At 57.3% G+C, this 20,598-nt stretch overlaps 2 protein-coding genes across 5 annotated transcripts; both read right to left on the reverse strand.

Annotated features, from left to right (window-relative positions):
• Window positions 1-982: 982 nt before the first annotated feature.
• On the reverse strand, window positions 983-2,860 carry LOC144274617 (zinc finger protein RFP-like). The gene is made up of 3 exons (XM_077833599.1): window positions 2,423-2,860; window positions 1,972-2,067; window positions 983-1,113 (listed from the first exon to the last, which is right to left on the reverse strand). Exons 1-3 carry the CDS (start codon window positions 2,822-2,824, stop codon window positions 1,105-1,107), a joined length of 507 nt encoding a protein of 168 aa, XP_077689725.1. The 5' UTR covers window positions 2,825-2,860; the 3' UTR covers window positions 983-1,104.
• A 2,459-nt stretch (window positions 2,861-5,319) lies between these two features.
• On the reverse strand, window positions 5,320-20,567 carry VARS2 (valyl-tRNA synthetase 2, mitochondrial). Of its 4 annotated transcripts, XR_013347897.1 has the most exons (31): window positions 20,508-20,548; window positions 19,694-20,036; window positions 19,043-19,124; window positions 18,746-18,846; window positions 18,271-18,392; window positions 18,064-18,130; window positions 17,517-17,614; window positions 17,125-17,206; window positions 16,864-16,983; window positions 16,629-16,740; window positions 16,224-16,312; window positions 15,609-15,699; window positions 15,361-15,488; window positions 15,115-15,218; window positions 14,842-14,923; window positions 13,692-13,768; window positions 13,235-13,322; window positions 12,944-13,049; window positions 12,363-12,433; window positions 12,135-12,260; window positions 11,899-12,003; window positions 11,315-11,383; window positions 11,139-11,217; window positions 10,811-10,938; window positions 10,316-10,468; window positions 9,600-9,809; window positions 8,753-8,864; window positions 7,787-7,968; window positions 6,915-7,064; window positions 5,839-6,066; window positions 5,320-5,515 (listed from the first exon to the last, which is right to left on the reverse strand). XR_013347897.1 is itself a non-coding variant. In XM_077833459.1 (30 exons), the coding sequence occupies exons 2-30, from the start codon at window positions 19,931-19,933 to the stop codon at window positions 5,962-5,964; spliced, it is 3,279 nt and encodes a 1,092-aa protein (XP_077689585.1). In that variant the 5' UTR covers window positions 19,934-20,036; window positions 20,530-20,567; the 3' UTR covers window positions 5,320-5,961. The 4 variants fall into 4 exon arrangements, 2 of the variants coding, with proteins under 2 accessions (XP_077689585.1, XP_077689584.1); XM_077833459.1 differs by having other exon boundaries at window positions 5,320-6,066; window positions 20,530-20,567; XM_077833458.1 differs by having other exon boundaries at window positions 5,320-6,066.
• Between the last annotated feature and the right edge of the window lie 31 nt (window positions 20,568-20,598).

Below are 20,598 nucleotides of genomic sequence, written 5' to 3' on the forward strand. Positions count from 1 at the left end.
ATAGGGCTGGGGTTATGGGCTGTGTCCCTGTTACCGGGTGGGGTCAAGTATGGGGGATTTGTAACCCATTAGTTCCTTTTATTATCCATTTATTGTTGTGGTGTGTGATGTTATGTTTTATACACTGTTACATATAATTAATGTATGCTAAGTAGATTTAAGTTGTAAGGTCACAGAGATATAAGTCTGATTAGGATTTAGGAGTGATAAGCATGCAGAAGTACATTACACAAGAATGAGGGGTCACCCAATGAAATTAACAGGCAGCAGCAGGGTCAAAACAAACAAAAGGAAGTATTTCGTCACACAACGCCCAGTTAACCTGTGGAACTCTTTGCCACAGGATGTTGTGAAGGCCAAGACTATAACAGGGTTCCAATAAGAACTTTATGGAAGATAGGTCCATCAATGCCTATTAGCCAGGATGGGCAGGAATACAAAACCATGCTCTGAAGTGTCCCTAGCCCATTGCCCAACAACCAGACTGGGTTTACAGTCTGTATCCCCCTCGCCTAGCAACCTGACTGGTGGGGCCAGGTGTATGGGATGCATCCCTGTTATCTAGCACTCAGGCCGTGGTCCTGGCAGGGTGGGTTTTCTGTCTCCCTCAGGGGCACAGAGTGATGCGGGTGCTGGGGGCCCAGAGCCAGAAGAAGGGGAAGAGCATCTCGGAGAAGGAGGCCGTGAAAGTGAACAGTAGGGTCAGGTTCTCAGCGTCGTAGAATGCCACCCGCCCCCCTTCATAGTCCAGACAAACCTGGATCCTGGGGGGCCTTTGGCTCGGGGCTGGTGACCATCGGAACAGGGGACAGAGCACGTACCGTCCCAGCTCCACAGCCCACACCCCGTGCTGGGGCTGCAGCTCCGTGGGGTCCCTCCTGCTCACAGACTCCCTCACCACCCCCACCGCCCAGCCATCCTTGCCCCCCACCTCCACCTCCCAGCGGTGCCAGCCGGAGGAGAAGCCCTCAGAGCCCAGGATGCAGGGGGCCGGGAAGAATCTGCGGTGGTCGCTGGGCGGGCAGCCCCAGCTGTTCCCATGCCACACGCTGTGCCGGTCTGGGGCCACCACCAGGCCAGGGTGAGCAGAGGCGGCATCCAGGGTCAGGATCTCTGCAGGGGCAGGGGAGAATTGAAGTAAGTCCATACACAACACAACAGCCCCCTTTCCTTTCAGAGCCAGTCTATATACAGAACAACAGTCCCCTTCCCTTCAGACCCAGTCCATATACAGCATAACAGCCCTCATGCCATTTAGAGCCAGTCCATATACAGCAGAGCTGCCCCCTTCCCCTTCAGACCCAGTCCATATACAGCATAACAGCCCCCTCCTCCTTCAGAGCTAGTCCACGGACAGCACAATGGCTCCTTCCCCTTCATAGCCAATCCGTTGACAGCACAACACCCCCACTTCCCCTTCAGAGCCCGTCCCCATCCAGTAGAACAGTCCTGATGCCATTCAGAATCAGTCCACACCCTAGGAAGTGGCCAGAACTGGAATTCCTGTTGCACGAGAAATTCCAAAATTAAAAAAGAAAATTATTTCCAAATCAAAACAAAAACTGGTGTTCTGAAATTCCCCACAGAATGGGGGATTCCCAAACGCTGCTTTGAACAAGCCAAAGTGACATTGCGGCTCCACTAATTAGGTGGGTGGCCCTTCATTCTCTCGTGTGCGGCTTCCCAGGTGTGCACCTTAGAGGAAAACTATCCACGGACCACCTGAATGGAGCTCGTGGACCACTGGTGGTCCACAGAACACAGTTGAGAACTTCTGGCATGAATAAATAGTTATTGGGCCAGAAAGAGAGAGACTGACTCTGTAGCTCTGGCCGTAGTACCGATAAGCAGTAGTAGGTTATTGCCTTCTATGAGGACCAGCCACTAGAGGGGGACATGAGATGGTGTTGCATCAGCAAAGTGCATGGGGAACCCCAAGGGAAGCCCAGGGGATGGGGAAAAAGAACTTACCAGCAGCATATCCAGCCTTCTCCCTTCGCTGATGGTGAAGGCCTCCTGGCTGAAGCTCTCATCTTTCAGAATCTGCAGGTGCCTTTGAAATTGGCCCTATCAACAACGGCAAAAGGATGGCTTGTTGTGGAGGGGTAAGCTGGGAGTAGGAAATCAGGGTTTGGCTCACGGAGAGAGGATTCAGGACTCCTCTGGGAGGGGAGTGGGGTCTAGTGGGTTAGAGCAGTGGGGACTGGGAGTCAGGACTCCTGGGTTCTAGCCCCAGCTCCTGGACAGGGGTGGGGTTGTGCTTAGAGCAGAAAAAGGACAACTCTTTGGCTCTATTACTGGTTCCAGGCTGTGGGAGCCAGGATTCCTGGGTTCTACCCCCGCACTCCCCTCCCTGCCATTCATGGAGGCCTCTCCCCTCCCAGCCCCACTGCTCCAAGTGCCCTGTGTTCGAGCCCGTTACCTTGTACTCCTGGGCGGCCTCCTCGAGGGGAGCCACCCTGTGAGCCCTGTGCTCCTTCGATCTGTCACACACCATGCGGATCAGGGCCTGATCCTCCTCACAGTACAGCTTGAGCCTCTCCTTGTGCCTCTGGCACATGCTGCCCTCTGCCCCCCACCTCAGCTTCCTGGCTTTCTCCACCACCTTCCCCAACTGGGGGTTTGGGTGCCAATGCCTCTCCTGGAATCTCTTCCCGCACTTGGGACAGGAGACGTTTTCTTCCAGTCCTTTCCAGACCTGGGTGATGCAGGCCTGGCAGAAATTGTGCCCGCAGGTCAGGAGTACGGGGTCTTGGAAGGAATCCAAGCAGATGGGACAGGCCAGGTCATCTTCCAGAGCTTCCACGGGGTGAACAACTGCCATGGCGCACAAGAGAAACAGAAACTTGCAAGAGGGCTGAGCTCCTTCAGGCCCAGCCACTTCCTGGAATCTTGCAGGTGGAGTTACGTCTGCAAATCAGCCTGTTTAGATTAATAAAGATAAACCAAGAGCGGCAGTGCGGGGTGAGGGGGTGTCCAGGACTCCTGGGTTCTAACCCCAGCTCTGGGAGGGGAGTGAGGTCTAGTGGCTAGCGCACCTGGGCTGGGCATCAGGACTCCTGGGTTCCACCCCTGGCTCTGGGAGGGGAGTGGTTAGAGCAGTGGTTCTCAACCCGAGGCCCAGTGAGCACACAGCTGCAGCCCAGCTCTGTGCTAAAGGCTGCCAGCCGGCCCAGCAGGGTCGGGGGCTGCCACAGGGCTTCCCTAGGTCCAGGGTCAGGGCTGCTGCTCGGTCCCGCATGGCAGGTTCCGGGTTTCCTGCTGCCCGGTCCCCTGCCCAGGGCTCTGCTCCTGGCCTCACGCTGTGGAGGAGTCTCTGGGTGGGAGGTGCTGGGCATAGGGGTCTGTGGGGCAGGTTGAGGGGAGCACGCTGTGGTTCTCAACCTGTGGTCCAGGTAACACATGCAGCCCACAATGATAAACAGGTTGAGAACCACTGGGTTACAGCATCAGTGTGTTTGTGGGTATTGTAATGGTTGCATTAGTAGGAGTTTGAGCACTGTAATTATTCCAGTATAAAATGATTTTTATTCCAGATTACTGCCGACTCAGGGAGCTGCTCCAGAATAGATATCCAGGTCAATTTCTCCGGTCTACTGATCAGTTTCAAACACGATCATTAGCAACTCTGCTTCCCACCACGTCATAAGCCAGTGGCCTGATCTCATAACCCTCAAGTCCCCTGCCCTAACCCAGTAGCCCCCACTCCCCTCTGAGTGGAGCCCAGGAGTCCTGAATCCCCTGTGAATCTGGCTGTTGCCCTTCTAATTAACTCATTGCCTTTCTAAGTGCCAAGAGCCGACCTCCAGATGAGCAACCCCGAGTATATTCCCAGAGCCGAGTCAGCCCCCACAACACTCCCTGCCAAGGGGCCTTGGATCTGGTCTGGAAAGAGCCATTGCTAGGAGGATATACTGTGTTGAATCAGTTTCATCCAATATTCTTATGTGTATTATGGTAGCACCCAGAGGTCCCAGCTGAAATCAGGGCACCGGTGTGCCGGGCGCTGCCCAGAGACAAATAGCGCGAGACAGTCCCTGCCACAAAGAGGCAGGGGAAATTCAGGCACAGAGCAATGCAGTGACTCAGACACACACACTGCCAAAGGTGGGAATTGAACCCAGATCTTCTGAATCCCACTCAGGTGCCTTAACTCCAAACCCATCCTTGTCCTATTAGCCCACTGACACTTATATTACTTCTCCAGCTCACACCTATTTACCCAGTGCAGTTGCCCTGCTAGGCTGAGACTCCAGAGACCCAGGTTCAATCCCCAGCTCTTCCACCGACTCCCTGTGTGACCATGGGCATGTCCTTTAGCCACTCTGTGCCTCACTTTCCCCATCTGTAACAACCTTGGACTGGGGAGCCAGGATTAGAATCCTGATGCTTCCCAGCCAGAACTCCCACATCTCTGTTTGACCTAATGGGGATCCTCTCCTAGTGGTGGGTCTAGTATGCTGTACACAGGGGCAGCGGCTAGGTGACAACACATAAGGAGACACACCCCCTTTCATACACAACAATAGTTATATCGTGCTGCTGTCTGAAGAGGTAGCGCCCCCCCGCACTGTAGCCTGCAGGTCTCGGCATAAAAACGGCCACAGTGGGTCAGACCAAAGGTCCATCTAGCCCAGGATCCTGTCTTCCAACAGGGCCAATGCCAGGTGCCCCGGAGGGAATGAACAGAATAGGGAATCATCAAGTGATCCATCCCCTGTCGGCCACTCTCAGTCTCTGGCGAACAGAGGCTAGGGCCACCATCCCTGCCCATCCTGGCTAATAGCCATCGATGGACCTGTTCTCCATGAACTTATCTAGTTCTTTTTTGAACCATGTTAAAGTCTTGGCCTTCACAACATCCTCTGGCAAGGAGTTCCACAGGTTGACTGTGCGTTGTGTGAAGAAATACTTCCTTTTGTTTGTTTTAAACCTGCTGCCTATTAATGTCATTAGGTGACCCCTTGTTCTTGTGTTATGAGAAGGAGTAAATAACACTTCCTTATTTACTTTCTCCACATGAGTCACGATTTTATTAACCTCAGTCATATCCCCCCCCTTAGTCATTTCTTTCCCAAGCTAAAAAGTCCAAGTCTTATTAATCTCTCCTCTGATGGAAGCTGTTCCATACCCCTAATCATTTTTGTTGCCCCTTCTCTGTACCTTTTCCAGTTCCAATATATTTTTTTTGAAATGGGGCGATCACATCAATATAATACATACACAATCAAAAGCCCAGGTGACAACCACAACACACACACACACAGGCTTGTGTCTTCAGGCTACGCTATAAAAGAAGCTCAGACCTCAGAGAGCAGATTAGTTCCCCATCAGTTTTAATGGGTGACCCAACTTCCCCACCGATCCGCTGGCTTATTTTCCCAGAAGCCCGAGGGGCCCCGCCTCATTTCCATAAAAGCCAGAGCCATTAGAGATGAATGTGCTATAGATCCGTGACATCTGCCCACCGGGATGCGCCTGGTTTGACAAACAGAAGCTGATTCTGGGGTGGATCCTGTGGGAAATCCAAGCCCAGAGGTCATTCAGTCTGAATTGCCCTGGGGGGGGGGGGGGGGGAGCAGCAGAGCCTGAGGGTCACGGCACCCCCTAGAGGTAAGTGAGCCCTGCCCTGAGGTTAGAGGGGGACAAGGGATGTTCCAGCACCCAGACAGGTCAGTTTCCTCTGCCCCTTAGAAATTGGCTTGTTTGCACCATCCGTGGCACGAGTGTGACCCCTGGTGGCCAGGGGAGAGCAGTCTGCACCTGTGCTCTGGTACTTCGCACCCACAGTCCTGCTCTGCAGCACGAGTGACCCCCTGCAGCTGGCCCCCTACATGCCTTCAAGACTCTTCGCATCTCAGCCACGTTGATCCTCAGCATTGGAGCCCGGCCTCTGGCTGCCCGATCGCCTGGGTCCCTTCCACATCCAGCAGCGATGGATCCAGTTTGCCCAGAGGTGACTCATTCAACAGCCGCTGATGGAGGTGTTCCCAACCCTGCTGCCATGCGGCCGAAGCTCTCCAGGGCCTGATTCAGCTGCGCCAGCTCAGTCCGGAGAGAGGAAATCTACCGGGGGGAGGGAGAGGGGAATCCAGATCTGATCAACGTAGTCACGTCCTCCATCGCTGACACCCACCCCCCCAAACCCTGACACCCCCCCACCTCCAAATTCACTCTTCATGGGGATCAACACACACACATACACCCATATCCACCCTACCTCCAAATTCACCTGTTATTTGTACATGGGCGCATGGACACCCTTCCAAATTCTCTCTCAAGGTCACCCCCCAGTGGCTAAAATAGGATCACACACTCCCCTCTAGTGCTGGAATGGAAAATACACTTACGCATACACACGGTAAAATATGTACACACGTATACACACACAGAGGAATATATGCGCTCGCAACACACCCCCCAACAGCTGGATCAAGCCTCTCTCTCTCTCTCATACATACAGAAGAAAAACGGTTGCCTAAGAAATTTTGAAAATTCAAAAATGGTTTTTCTTGCCCTTTTTGCCTGGTTTAAAATCGAATGTGTTCGTTTCTCATTTCCTAAGAAATCTCTCAAATGGTTTCTTTTATTCATCTGAGTCCGTTGAAATCACAGGGTGGGGTTAAAAAAAAATCCACTGGAAATATTTAAAACAAATGGGTATCGAAAAAAAATTGTTACTTTTGAAACTTGGGGAAAGCAAAGAGAAAGTTTTGATTAAAGATAAGCAAAATTTTCAGGAAAAATGTTTTGCTTTAAAAAATTCAACTCCCCCGCCCCCCCAATAGTCATAAAATAATAATCAAAAAGGTGAAAATGTGAATGTAGGAAAAAGGCTTTTTTTCCCCATTGAATAAATATTTTAAAAGCATTTCAACCAGACATAAACCCCACCAGCCACTGCCATCCATCACCTTCTGCTGACACTCTGCCAGGGCTCTCAGCGAGACCTTCTCCTGGTAGCCAGATGCCTGGGTCCGTGCTGTGAGCTCCAAGATCTGGTGCTCCAGCTTCTTCTTACGGGACGCTAGCCTGGGGAGCTCTGCCTCGGGGTCAACCAGCCCCTGGGATTGTCGGGAAAGGATGATAAGAAACGGCCAGGTGTAGAGTAATACAAGCGTTAAACGTGCGTGATCATGTCACCCTCTAGTGGTGACACTGGGTATAACGGACCCTTCCAGGAATAGGACGGACACCCTGGTTAATGTGTGACCATGTCATCCTCTAGAGGTGACAGTGGGTATAGCATCCTGCTGCCAACACCACAGTTTAGTGGTGCGCGGGGAGGAGTCCTTTAGCAGAAGGGCTTGAGGATGGATTTTTCAGATCCCAGGTTCAATCTCAGAGTATACCCATTACGGCAATTAGCCACAGTCCCACTAGGGAAATAATTTCCTCGAGGGATGTGGTGCAACCTCAAGCCAAGAGCCTAGTTAACCCCCTAGGCAATGGGAACTGGAGCCTGAGTTGTCTCACCATCAGGACATTCCTGACCAGCTCTGTGCCTTCTCCCCAACGGGCCCCTGATCTCTGAACACTGCTCCCCGGCCTCCTCTAACCCATCACCAAACGCAAGGTCCCAGGGACCCATCTAGCCTGGGATCCTTCCCTGCCACCCCAGATTAGAGCCACGGGCCCATCTAGCCCAGTATCCCACCTGTTGCAATGGCCAGAGGAAGCCATAACCTCTCCCACAATGCATCTCACTGAGCAACACTATCCAGTCCTGACCCCCTGCCCTCCATCCCACCTGCCCTGATGCCTGAAGTTTGTGTCTGGCTCTTACCTGCAGGTCCATATAGATCTCAGTGTGGTCGTTCACTCTCCCCCGCACCCAGCCTACAGGAGGCTCCGCCCCCTTGGAGGAGGGGCGAAGCTCCAGAGAGCCAGCCAGGGACAGGGTTTGCAGGGGCTCCCTATATTCCTCGTACACCCTGTGGGCAGCTGGCTCTGAGCACACCAGGTAGACTGCAGGGACAGAGAGAGAGAGAGCCCATCAGCCAATGGGGCAGGGCAGCCCTCCCAAGGCATGCTGGGAATTGTAGTCCTGATTGGCCATACCCACCGCGTTGGAGGGACCAAACAGGGCTAGAGCCAGGTTGGGGGCCAATGTGGAAAGGTTGCTCTCCCAGTGCATGCTGGGGAATTGCAGTCTCCCACAGTGGGGCACAGCCACCATCTTACCCATATGGGGCAATCACACAAGATAAGGCTAGAACCAATGAAGCTAAGGCTCTCCTCCCAGTGCATTCTGGGAATTGTAGTCCCCCCACAGGCCACACCCATCCCATCTGGTGGACATGATGGTGCTAGGGCAGTAGTCCTCAAACGTTTGTACTGGTGACCCCTTTCACACAGCAAACCTCTGAGTGCGACCCCCCTCATAAATTAAACACACTTTTTTATATATTCAACACCATTATCAATGCTGGATGCAAAGCGGGCTTTAGGGTGGAGGAGGACAGCTCGCAACCCCCCCATGCAATGAGAACTCCTGTGCTAGAGCCAGGGTGGCAGCCAATGGGATGAGGCTGTTCTCCCAGTGCATGCTGGGAATTGAAGTCCCCTATGGGCTGCACCCCAACACACCCCCACCCCCGTGTCCTGTAGGGACGAGGCAATTTAGCCAGGTTCCTAAACACCCACCCAGCCCAGGTGGCACTAACCAGTGCCTGTCATTGGCAAGCTCAGCCAGAGGCCATGGGGCATGAACTCCCTCCTGCCCCTATGGGCAGGGATCCCCCCTGCTCACCGGGCGGCCGGGCTCTCGTCAGCCGGTAGGTCACCCTCAGGGCGCGCGCCACCCGCACCACTTCCTGCGCCAGCAGGAAGTCGTCCTCATCCGCGGGGCGACACCAATGGGCCTGCAGCGAAGAGAAGGGAATTCAGTGGTTTCCGACATGCCCCACCAGGAAGCAGCGCTGCCTAAGGCTGCTTCCCACAAGTCCTACTGGAGTCCAGGGCTGGCTGTTCATGAGCAACCCTACAGTAACAAACCAGCACCTCTCACCCCCAAAGGGCTCTCTCCTGCTCTTAAAGTCCAGGAGATTATGGTCAACCCTACAATAACAAACCAGCATTGGCTCCTTCTTCTCCGGATCTACACGTGCCTGGCAACTTTACAATAACCAACCGGTGCCAGCTCATAGCTCTGTGGATCTACTGATAGTAAATATCAAGTGTTATAAGCAACCCCACAAAAACAAACCAGTGTTTCGCCCCCACGCCCAAACACCCCAACCTCTTTGTACCTATTGCTAGCAAAGACCATGGGTTGTGCCGGGCACTGCCCAGACACACAGTAAGAGACAGTCCCTGCCCCAGCTGAGATCAGGACCCCGTTGGGCCAGGCGCTGGCCAGACACACAGGGAGAGACAGTCCCTGCCCCAGCTGAGATCAGGACCCCGTTGGGCCGGGCGCTGGCCAGACACACAGGGAGAGACAGTCCCTGCCCCAGCTGAGATCAGGACCCCGTTGGGCCGGGCGCTGGCCAGACACACAGGGAGAGACAGTCCCTGGAACTGAACTCAGAACCCCCAGGTCCCAACCCCTCTCCACTGAGCCACCCCTTCCCGTTCGGCGCCCAGAGCTCACCCACCAGCTGCTCAGCACTGGGGTATCTGGCCACGCAGATGCTGGGAGCAGAGTCCGCAACCGGCTTGGGGAGCCGTTGCCACAGCTCCTCCGCCAGGTAGGGCATGAAGGGCAAGAGGAGGCGCAGGCCCAGGTCGGCGCAGCTGAGGAGCGTCTGGTGGGTCTGCAGGATCCGGGATTGATCCTTGCTCCGCAACACGGGCTTCACCGACTCCTGCCAAGGGAGGGAGAGGCCGTATATCAGGGTGGTGATAGCTTAGGCGGTAGGGTGGATAGGTTGTGTTGGATGGATGGGTTAGATAGGTGGGACAGGTGGTTGGACATGATGGGTTGGCCTGTGTTGGACGGATGGTCAGATGGCTACGTTGGGTTGGACGGACGGTCGGATGGCTACATTGGGGTGGGTATGTTAGAAAGTTGGGTGGAAGACTGGATGATGGGTGAGATAGGTAGGTTGGAAGGATAAACAAAGGATCTCATAGATGGGACCAAGACACTGGGACATCTCATTTGGTATCCCCCCACCCCGGTCTACCTGTACCCCTCAATCCTGACCCACAGGCCTCCCAGGCCCCTCAATCCTGATCTGCTTCTTTTTGAGCATATATTTTTATAAACAGGCAGAAACAGGGGCTAGGGCGAGATTGAACAAAACTCCCTACGCAGAGCCGGGCAGGCAGGATTCCCATCCAGACCAGAGGAGAACAGACACTCACTCACCAAGTAGACATCGCAGAAGTTGTGCAGCCAGAAGTGGTGGATGGTGGATGTGACCAAATGCAGCTCGTACTCCCCGAACCTCTGGCCGCAGTCCACTGCAGTGTGGTAGAGACGGCTAAGGATCCATCGGTCCATGGGGGAGCTGGGGCTGACCTGGCAGGGATAGAGGATTGACTCCAGCCCGAGTTACAGAAATCTCTGGGGCTCATTGCTGCCTCCCTGCAATACCACCCACGCCCAGCAGAGGGCACCACACAGACCCAGTATTTCCCCACCTCCCTGCCATGCACCTTGTACCCAGCAGACCGTGCCAGATACATCCATGTTCACCCGTTATACTACCCCCTGCAATACCACATGTGCCCAGCAGAAGGAGCCATTGGTACCCTGTGCCCCCTCCTCCCCATTATACTGACCCCTGGAGTTCCACCCACAGCCAGCAGAGGGAACCAATGCTGCTTGTAACTCCTCCCCACCCCCGAAACACCCCATTACCTCCTCCGGGGTCCGTGGGGCAAACCCTTCTCCCAGGGCCCCCAGAGTAAATCGAACGGCGTTCCACACCTTGTTGCAGAAGTGCCGGGAGCTCAGCACCGTGGCCACGTCCAGGTTAATGTCGTCCCCTGGGGGCAACATAGAGAAGTAGGGAAAAGCCCTGATCCCAGGCCCCGATCCAGCCAGTGCCCTGCCCTGGGGCTGGATCAGAGCCAGTGCTCCCTAGAGGAGAAAGGCCCCATGTCCCATTCTCTGAGCAAGCCAGTCCCCCAACCCGAGGCAGTGTCAGAGCTAGCGCCCCCTAGAGGGGAAAGGCACCTGCCCTCACCTTGGACTCGATGGGAGCACAGCGCGAATCTCAAGGCGTCAGTGCCGCATTCGGGGATCCCCTGGGGGAAGTCTCGTCTCTGGAATGGAAGGGTGATGATATGAAGGGGAGGAGTTGACTGACGGGAACGGGGGAAGGGGGTCAGTGGGGCAGGACGATGGAGGGGAAGGACCCACCTGTCCCTCCACAGCGATGGCCACCTCTCGGGGGTCCAGGTTCCCATCTCGCAGCCTCCCCTGCAAATCCTGCAACGAGGAGAGAGCCTCATCAGGGGCAGGCGTGACGGGGAGGGATGTGTTTTTGTAGGGTCTCTGGTGAGTGTAGGTCAGTTTGTTACTGTAGGGTCTCCTGGAGGGGCTGGGAGAGCCAGTTTGGTATTATAGGGGTGCCTGGAGCACGGATGTTGTGTTGTTTGGTTTTTTCTGAATGGTAGGGGTGGTGGAGAGAGATATGCAGAGGCCAGTTACTGTAGGGTCTCTCTTGGCGGGAGGGTGTGGGGGGCGGGTAAATGCAGGGCCCTGTTTTTCATTGCAGGGTCTCTCTGGGGGTGGAATGCAGGGTCCAGTTTGTTATAGTAGGGTCTCTCTTGAGGGGGGCGGGAAATGCAGGTTCTTGTTTGTTATTGTAGGGTCTCTTGGGGTGGGGGACGAGATGCAGGGCCCAGTTTGTCATCACAGGGTCTCTCTGGGGCTCTGTTGGCATGCTGCAGGGGTCAGTTTGTTGTTGTAGGGCCTCTCGGGGAGGGAGGCGGGTGCGGTACCTGCAGGGAGGCCCCGTGAATGACGTCCAGTGGGTCTACAACATTCCCCAACGATTTACTCATCTTCCGGCCATGGGCATCGCGCACTAGGGAGTGCAGGAAAACCTGGAAAGAGAGAGAACCGCAGACCCCATTATCCCAGGCATGGGTTCCCCCCATAGCTCTGCCGGCGCTCCTTGATCCCAACCCACGGCCCCCCTGTTATCTCAGCCCTGGGCTGTCCCTGCCCCGCATACCTGGGAGAACGGCAGCTCTCCGGTCAGCTGCTCCCCCAGCATCACCATCCGAGCCACCCAGAAGAAGAGCAGGTCGCTGCCCGTCTCCAAGAGGCTGCTGGGGTAGAATTCCTGGAGGTCTCCAACCTGCGGGGGGAGGAAGAGAAGGAGTGAGCCAACCCTGAGCAGAGCAATGGGCCCATCGAGCCCGGCATCCCACCTGTCCCCTTTGCTCTCTGTGTTGCTCACCTTACGGGGCCAGCCCAGGGCCGCGAAGGGGAAGAGAGCAGAAGAGAACCAGGTATCCAGGACATCAGCATCTGGAGACACAAACACAGAGCATCGGCCAATGAGCGACTTGGTAGGTTAGCAAAGGAAGCAGCACCCTGGGGACCCTACAATAACAAACGACTTCCTCAGTATTGGGTAGTTTCCTTTATCTCTGCATGGTCTCGCCTGCCTCCCTTAGGGTAGGGCACTACCCCAATTTCTCTGGGTATGAAACAAGTTGGGGTCACTACAGGAAACAACTCCGGGTTTATCTGCCCTCAGGAGCACCCCCAAAATTACAGGGCATTCCCCCCATTCCAGAATGGGGACACCAAGGCCTGCTCTGGAATAAGCCAAGCATTCTGGATAACAGCCTATGCAAATGGTTGAAATTTTGTGTATCCCACTGCAACCACCAAAAGAAGGTCCTGAAGCAGACAGGGGTGAAAAGTGAGTGCACGGGGGAAGTGAGAAGCTCTGGGGCTTTGCCCCATTTGTCACTTGAGGCTTTACCCCCTCCTTCCTTGCCAGAGTCATCCCCTAGAGGCCCTTCTCTTCACCTCTCACCAGCTCCATTTCCTCTTCTGGTTTCTTCAAAATCCCTGATGCTTTTCTGCGGGCTTCCGCCTCTGTCCTGCCCACTACCCACAATGCATCACTCCCATCCTGTTAATAAATGCGTGACAAGAGATGCAAGTAAGTTAGCTAAAGTCCCCCCTGTTGAGTAACCAGGAGCTTCCCCCGTCCCTCCCCGACTCCCCACAGCGCCCCCTGCTGGGAGAGGCTGGGGCTGGCATAGCCAGGAGCTTCCCCCCACAGCCAATAACATGCCAGATAAGCAAATATCTCACCTTGCCTAAGTCACATGACCCTGAGACAGAGACCTGATAGGCTGGAATCTGATGGCCCCACCACAGCTGTCGGGAAATGCACCAATCGCTACAATAAAGCAAATAACAAAGCCAATAAGGTTGTTTTGTTTAATGCCAGTTCCCCAGTTGGCCACAAGGGGTGATAGAGAGCCATTCCAGATTGAGCTAAGGAGCCAGCCTTCCCCTTGAATTATTGACAAGCCAGTTTGTGAGCAACCCTACAATAACAAACTAGACAAACATGGATCCTGCTCCAGAAAGGAGAGGCGCGGAGCCTGGGAATCAGGACTCCTGGGTTCTATCCCCACTTTGGGAGAGGAATGGGGTCTAGTGGGTAACAGCAGGTAGGGGTGGACACCAGGACTCCTGGGTTCTATCTGCAGCTCTGGAGGGGGAGGAGGGTCTAATGATTAGAGTGGGGCAGAACTCCCCTCACCTGATGTTGGACAGCCACGTCCTCCAGTTCTTCTCATGAAATTTCGGGGTGAGTTTCAGACGCCCTGACTCCACAGCCTGAAGGGCGAGACAGAGACGGATGAGCTAACCCAGGGGTGGGCAAACTACGGCCCGCGAGCTGGATCCGGCCCCTCGGGGCTTTGGATCCAGCCCGTGGGATTGCCACCCCCGTGGCGCTGTGCCGCTCTGGGAAGTGGCCACACCACGTCCCTGCAGCCCCTGGGGGTGGGGCGGCAAAGCGCTCCGCACGCTGCTCTTGCCTGTGAGTACCTCCCCCAAAGTTCTCATTGGCCAGGAACAGATTACCATGGCCAATGGGAGCTTCGGGGGAGGTACCCACAGGAGAGGGAAACACGCGAAGCCCTCTGCACCCTGCCACCCCCAGGGGCCGCGCAGGGACGTGGTGCCGGCCGCTTCCCGGAGCGGTGCGGTGCCGGGGCCGGGGCCAGCAGGCAGGGAGCCTGCCCTGGGCCCGGTGGGCACTGCTGCCACCCCGGAGCAGCTCCCGGTAAGCGGCGCCGAGCCGGAGCCTGAACCCCTTCTGCACCCCAACTCCCTGCCCTGAGCCCCCTGCTGCACCCCCACTCCCTGTCCTGAGCCCCCTGCTGCACCCCAAACCCCTGCCCTGAGCCCCCTGCTGCACCCCCACACCCCTCCTCTTCCCCAACCCCTTGCCCTGAGCCCCTTCCTGCACACCACACCCCCTCCCACACCCCGCACTCCGCCCCCCTGCCCCGGCCCTGCAAGCAATTTCCCCACCCAGATGTGGCCCTCGGGCCAAAAAATTTGCCCACCCCTGAGCTAACCTGTCTTGGACAGCAGAACCTCCAAGAGGGCAGACAGACCAAGCTGCACTACAGCCCCCAGAACTAGGGAAGTTAGAAGATAGAATCCTGTATCCCACTACTGCCACCAAACACCATCAGGAGATTCTTCTGTAAATCCCATCCAGAGCAAGATTAACTCTTACAGCCTATGCCTCAGGGGTTTGTGCAGTCCAATAAGAAGGCACCATCACGGCTTAAATCAAGGTCAGGTGAACTAGTGGTTAGAGCAGGGGAGGGCTGGGAGTCAGGACTCCCTGTGCTAAGTGGTGGCCATGCGGGAGCGGCCATTAGGGGACCCCTCACCTCCAGGGCTCTCTGGGCCATTCCCTCACAACGGAGAAACCACTGGCTCTTCAGCAGGTTCTCAATCACATCCCCGGAGCGACTGTAGGATGGAAAAAGAGAAATAGATCCATTTGTAATATCCTGGTACTTCCTACCCCCTCCCTGCAGCACAGCGCCCCCAAGCGCCACACTGGGGCATTGGGGATAACACTGACAGCAAGGGGAGGGCATCCCCTACGGAACCCCCTCCACTCTCCCGCACCATGCTCCATCGGTAAGGGGGTGTACTACCTGCAGAGGGGCAGCACCATGGCATGATCCTTCATACCCCGGTACAGGCCTCTCTCCTTCAAGGCAGACACCACTTTCTCGCGAGCCACGAAGCGATTCAGGCCCTGGAAAGGAACAGAGCAGTAGGGGTAAAACAGAGGGGCTGTGGTTTGGGACTGAGGGGCACAAGTAGAAATGAGGGGGTGGGAGGGAGTCCAGGGCTGGGACAGCAGGGGGCTGTGGGTCAGGATTGAGGGGTGTCATTACCTGGAGCCAGTCTCCACACTCAGCTGTCATGGCCCCATCCTCCCCGATCACAGAGACCAGGGGCAGCCCATGCTGCTTGCCCAGCTCGTAGTCGGCATGGCTGTGAGCCGGTGTCACCTTCACGGCTCCTGCAAAGGGCACAGTGGAGAGCCTCTGAGACCTGGATCCCACTGCTGACACCAATATAGCCACCTTCCAGCCAGTGCACAACTCGGAGACCTGATAAGGCTGAGGGGCCTGGTGCTTACCTGTGCCCACGTCTCGCTCCACCAGGGGGTCCGTGATGATGGCCAGGAGGCGCCCAGTGAATGGGTGCCGGAGCCACTTGCCGTGCAGGTGCTGTCAAAATAAAAAGGGAGAATCAAAGCCAAGATCCATTATGCCCCGACACTTCCAGTGATCCCCCACTTTAAACTCCATGGATACCCCACCCCCCCAACTCCACGGCAATGACCCTCCCTTCTCCTCCTGAGAGCCTGCCCCGACTCCAGAGACGACAGTCTCCATGATGAAGAACTTCATCTCCATAGTGATGACTCTGCCTTCCTCCCCATGAGACCACACCCTCTGCTCCACAGCCATGAGCTCCCTTCTCCTCCCAAAGAGACCCTGCCCCTGTCTCTCAGGAGACACCAGTCTGTCTCCATGGAGATGACTTTTCATCCGTCTGCCCCATGAGACCCACTCCCTGTCACCATGGAGAGGATGCCGCCTTCCCCCCAAACCCTACCCCCTTTCTCCAAGGAGACAACTTACTCTCCTCTGCCCCAAAGTGGCTCCACCCTGTCTCCATGGAGATGACCTCTCACCTGCGAGACACCCTGCCCCCTTCATCCCCGACACCCCCCCTCTCCACCCCTTACCATGAACCGTGGGTCGTCGGGATGGACGGCCACGGCCACGTCCCCCAGCATCGTCTCTGGGCGGGTGGTGGCCACGGGGAGCTCCTCGTCTTCCCCGGACACGGAGTCAGGGCAAGGGAGAGACAGAAAGAGGGTGACCGTATGGGGCTGGATTATTACCATGAAAAAAAACCACAGCCACCTCTGGGGTGGGGCCGCTGCGGAAGAGTCACACAGCAACACAGCACAGGGATCGCTCACCCACCGGCACTGAGATGCAGCCACCTCTGGGGCGGGGCTGCTGAGGAACCCACACAGCAACACTGCACAGGGATCGCTCACCCAGCGCTGAAATGCAGCCACCTCTGGGGTGGGGCAGCTGGGGAACACCTGCCATACCCACCTGTATTGAGCTTGGAAACTCACCCTCCTGTCCATCCACTTTGTAGGAAAAGGTGAACATCAATCCAAAGGGCACCGGGGCTGAGCAGCCGGGCACAGGGAGCAGAGTCCGACCCCGGAGCTGCCGGGTCTCCACCTGCCGGGGAGAGACTGCGTCACGAGACTCGTGGTGGGACCATACTGGTCTCCTCCAACTACAGCCCTCCAAGATACAACTCACCCCCAATCCCCAGCACTGCCCCCCAGACCACGCACTCACCTCCACGTCGGAGATGGCGGAGTGCAGGGCGCACGACCAGTTCACCAGGCGCTGCTCGCGGTACACCAGCCCGTCCTCGTGCAATCGCACGAACGCCTCTGCCACAGCCGCTGAGAACCCCTGGGTGGGCGAAGGGAATTGCATTCGCGTGGGCATGTCTCGGGACCAACCAGAGAGACCCCACTCCCCTCCCAGAGCCGGGGAGAGAACCCCGGAGTCCTGGATCATGAACAGTGGCATCTTTGCACATCAGACACTCACAGCGTCCATGGTGAAGCAGACTCGGTCCCAGTCCAGAGACGCCCCCAGAGCCTTGAGCTGTCGGAAGATCTCGTCCCCTTTCCTGATCAGAGAAAGAAACACTGATTTACAGCACTGACTGCCAAGGGAAAGTGCCAGCCCGCTCTCTGCAGCACAGCGCCCCCTAGTGCCGCACTCGGTCATTGGGGTCAGCACTAGCTGCCAGGGGAGAGCGCCCCCTCCTGAGCCCCAGCCCTGCTCCCTGCAGCACAGCGCCCCCTAGCGCCACACAGGGGCACTGGGGCCAGCACCCCCCACCGAGCCCCTGTCTCGCTCTCTGAAGCCCAGCGCCCCCTATTGCCCCCGCCAAGCCCAGCACGGACTCAGGCCGGCGACGCCATAGCCGTACTCACTCCTCTTTCCATTTCCAGACCTCGGCGAGGAATTCCCCTCGCGTCAGGTCCTGCCGTAGGGCGCCCCGCTCCTTCCAGAGCTTGCGCTCCACCACCGCCTGCCGGGCGAGAAGGGAGCGTCACCAGAGAGAGGGAGACACACACAGAGCAGGAACACACACAGCACGAGACCCTCAGCTGCCCTACCCCAGAGGTGGCTGCATGTCAGTGCTACAAGAGCAATCCCTGTGCAGTGTTGCTGGGGGCTGTTCCCCCCCCCGTTGCCTCACCCCAGAGGTGGCTGCATTTCAGCACCATGCACAGCGTTGATTCCCTCCAGCACACACCCACCATAACCCGACCTACAATTTTGGCTGACTTAGCTCCATCATTCAGGGGTGTGAAAATCCCACGCCCTGGAGCACTGTAGCTCTGCCGACCTGACCCCTCATGCCGACGCAGCCATGCCGGTGGACTAATGCTTCCATTGCCCTCTCTGCGGCTGCTCGGGGAGGCGCTAGACCCCAGCAATGTAGACGCGCCCGGTCCCTTTCCCCTCTGGTCTCACCTGAGTGGCAATTCCAGCATGATCCGATCCCGGCACCCACAGCACCCGGCAGCCCTGCATCCTGCGCCTGCAACACAAGTAGGCGAGCCACCAGCCGGGCCCTGTGTGCCGCAACCCACCCCTCCCCGGGCCAGCCAGCGCCCCGCCCCGGGGCCAGAGGGGAAAGGCCCCATAGCCCATTCCCCACCCCTCTGAGCCCCTACTCACCATCGCACCAGCGAGTCCTCGATGGCTACCGTGAGGGCATGGCCCAGGTGCAGGGACCCCGTGACATTGGGTGGGGGGATGCAGAGGGAGAAGGTTTCTGGTTTCCTATGGGGCTGCCGGCTCTGAGACACAGAGAGAGGGTGTTTTAACCAGCACAGCGCCCCCGACTGCACAGCTGGGGCCAGCGCTGTGAGGGGGGACCCCACCCTGCTGAGCCCCCCGCCCTGCTCCCTGTAGCACAACACCCCCTAGTGCTGCCCTGGGGTCAGCACTGCGAGGGGGGAGCGCCCCCTGCTGAGCCCCCCTACCCCGCTCCGTGCAGCACAGCGCCCCCTAGCGCACCGTTGACGCCAGCACTGTGACGGGAGAGCGCCCCCTGCCCCGCTCCCTGCAGCACAGCGCCCCCTGGTGCAGCTTTGAGCCCTGTCACCACTCATGTCAAGGGTGGGACTCTGATTCCGTGGGACGTTTTTACCTGATATTCTGGTTTGAAGAATCCTTCCTTCTCCCACCACCCGTACCACGCGGCTTCCACGTAGCGGGGGCTGTAAGCAGCCGGCAGGGGCACGGAAGTGTCTAGGGAGAGACCCAGCATACGGTTAGCCACGAACAGAGAGGCCCCTAACAAAGTCTCTATGGGGCAGGGGCAGTGTCTGGTCTAAGGAATGGAGAGACACAGCGAGGCTGCGGACGGATGGACCCTGCACAGAACGCTCTCACGCCAGCTGTGGGGCAGAGGGGGTCCATGAGGGGTTACATTTTCCCATCATACCTTTCTTCTGACCGGCGGCCGTCGGGATGTCATACAGAACCACGTCTTTCGGAGCCCACGCCTTAGCCTGCCCCTGAGGTACCTGGGGAAAAACCAAATACACCCAAGAGGATGCTGGGGTATGAACCAGGTTCCATACTAGGGATGATTGCATAGATCTGGCTTTGCCGCGCTACAGAATAACATTTATCACAGAGGAGACTTATAGGGGAGGTCGCTCTGAACTGAAATGCAGCTATCTCTTGGGTGGGGCAGCTGGGGAACAGCCCCCAGCAACACTGCACAGGGGTTGATCTTGTAGCACTGAAATGCAGCCGCCTCTGGGGTAGAGCTGCCAGGGGAAAACAGTCCACAGCAACACTGTGCAGGTATTGCGCTCATAGTGCTGAAATGCAGCCACTTCTGGGGTGGGGCAGCTGCATAGAAGGCGCCCAGCAACTCTGCAAAGCAGGGTCACAGAAAAGGAAAAACAATGTCCTCTCCTGGAGTTAAAAGGGGGTCTTTAGTTTCACCCAAGACAGGGCATTGGGGTCAGCACCGACTGAGAGGGGAAAGTGCGCCCTACTGAGCCCCCCCCCATTCCCTGCAGCACAGCGCCCCCTAGCACTGCACTGGGGCCAGCACTGACTGCCAGGGGAGAGCATCCCCTACCTCCTGCCTCCGGGCCACTCCGGCTTCAATGGACTCCAGCCTCTCCCGCTGTCTCCTCCGCTTCTCTGCCTTGTTCTTGAGCTGGGTCCTTTTCCACCCCAGCCCCTCGGGGTCGGATTTGCTAGCCTGGGAGGAGGTTCTCCGCCCGCAGGGGACGTGCCGGGGCCCAGCCTGGAGGAGCAGCTGGCGGAGGGAGCTCAGAGTCCGACCGGTGCCAGATCCAATCCAGTTTGGTGCCATGTCTGGGCATGGGTGATTCTGACTGCCTGCACAATAATGGGGGAGTCCCCGTCTCCTGGCGGCTCACACCCCACACCGGTGCTGGCATGGCGGTGGCATGGTGCTGGGGAGGGCAAAGATAAGGGGACAGGACTTGAGACACAGGGACTGGTGCTATCTGCCTCCAGTGACCTGAATCCCCCACTCCCCTCCCAGAACTGGGGAGAATCCAGGAGTCCTGGCTGCCAGCCCCTTCTGCTCTAACCCACTAGACCCCACTCCCCTTCCCTGCCCGAGCTGGAGAAAGAACCCAGGAGTCCTAGCTCCCAGGCTCCCCCTCCGCTCTAACCACTAGACCCCCCCCCCCCACCTGCCTGCCTGCCTGCCTGAGCCGGGGAGAACCCAGGAGTCCTGGCTCCCAGCCCGCCCCTGCTCTAACCCACCAGACCCCCCCTTCCCTCCCAGAACTGGGGAAAGAACCCAGGAGTCCTGGCTCCCAGCCCACCAGCCCCCCCGCCCCCCAGAGCTGCGGAGGGAACCCAGGAGTCCTGACCCCATTCCCCCCGCCCCCGGCGCTCTCCCCCCTCGTCCTCACGTCGCAACTTCGAGCCCCGTACCCGGCCATTGTGACCTCACCCGCGCCCGCCAATCAGCGGAGAAAGGCGGAGCCCAGGCGCTTTGCTCAT

Source organism: Eretmochelys imbricata, chromosome 14 (assembly GCF_965152235.1).
Source record: "Eretmochelys imbricata isolate rEreImb1 chromosome 14, rEreImb1.hap1, whole genome shotgun sequence".
Lineage (NCBI taxonomy): Eukaryota > Metazoa > Chordata > Testudines > Cheloniidae > Eretmochelys > Eretmochelys imbricata.

What these genes read in the sequence shown, in the direction of transcription:
- VARS2 (XM_077833459.1), bottom strand. Translation starts at nt 19,933, where the DNA reads ATGGCACCAAACTGGATTGGATCTGGCACCGGTCGGACTCTGAGCTCC. An exon ending in GGTCATGTGACTTAGGCAAG is followed by an intron (nt 13,050 to 13,234) that starts GTGAGATATTTG and finishes ATTTATTAACAG; the next exon opens with GATGGGAGTGATGCATTGTG. An exon ending in CCCCACGGACCCCGGAGGAG is followed by an intron (nt 10,469 to 10,810) that starts GTAATGGGGTGT and finishes TATCCCTGCCAG; the next exon opens with GTCAGCCCCAGCTCCCCCAT.
- LOC144274617 (XM_077833599.1), bottom strand. Translation starts at nt 2,824, where the DNA reads ATGGCAGTTGTTCACCCCGTGGAAGCTCTGGAAGATGACCTGGCCTGT. An exon ending in AGGCCGCCCAGGAGTACAAG is followed by an intron (nt 2,068 to 2,422) that starts GTAACGGGCTCG and finishes CGTTGTTGATAG; the next exon opens with GGCCAATTTCAAAGGCACCT.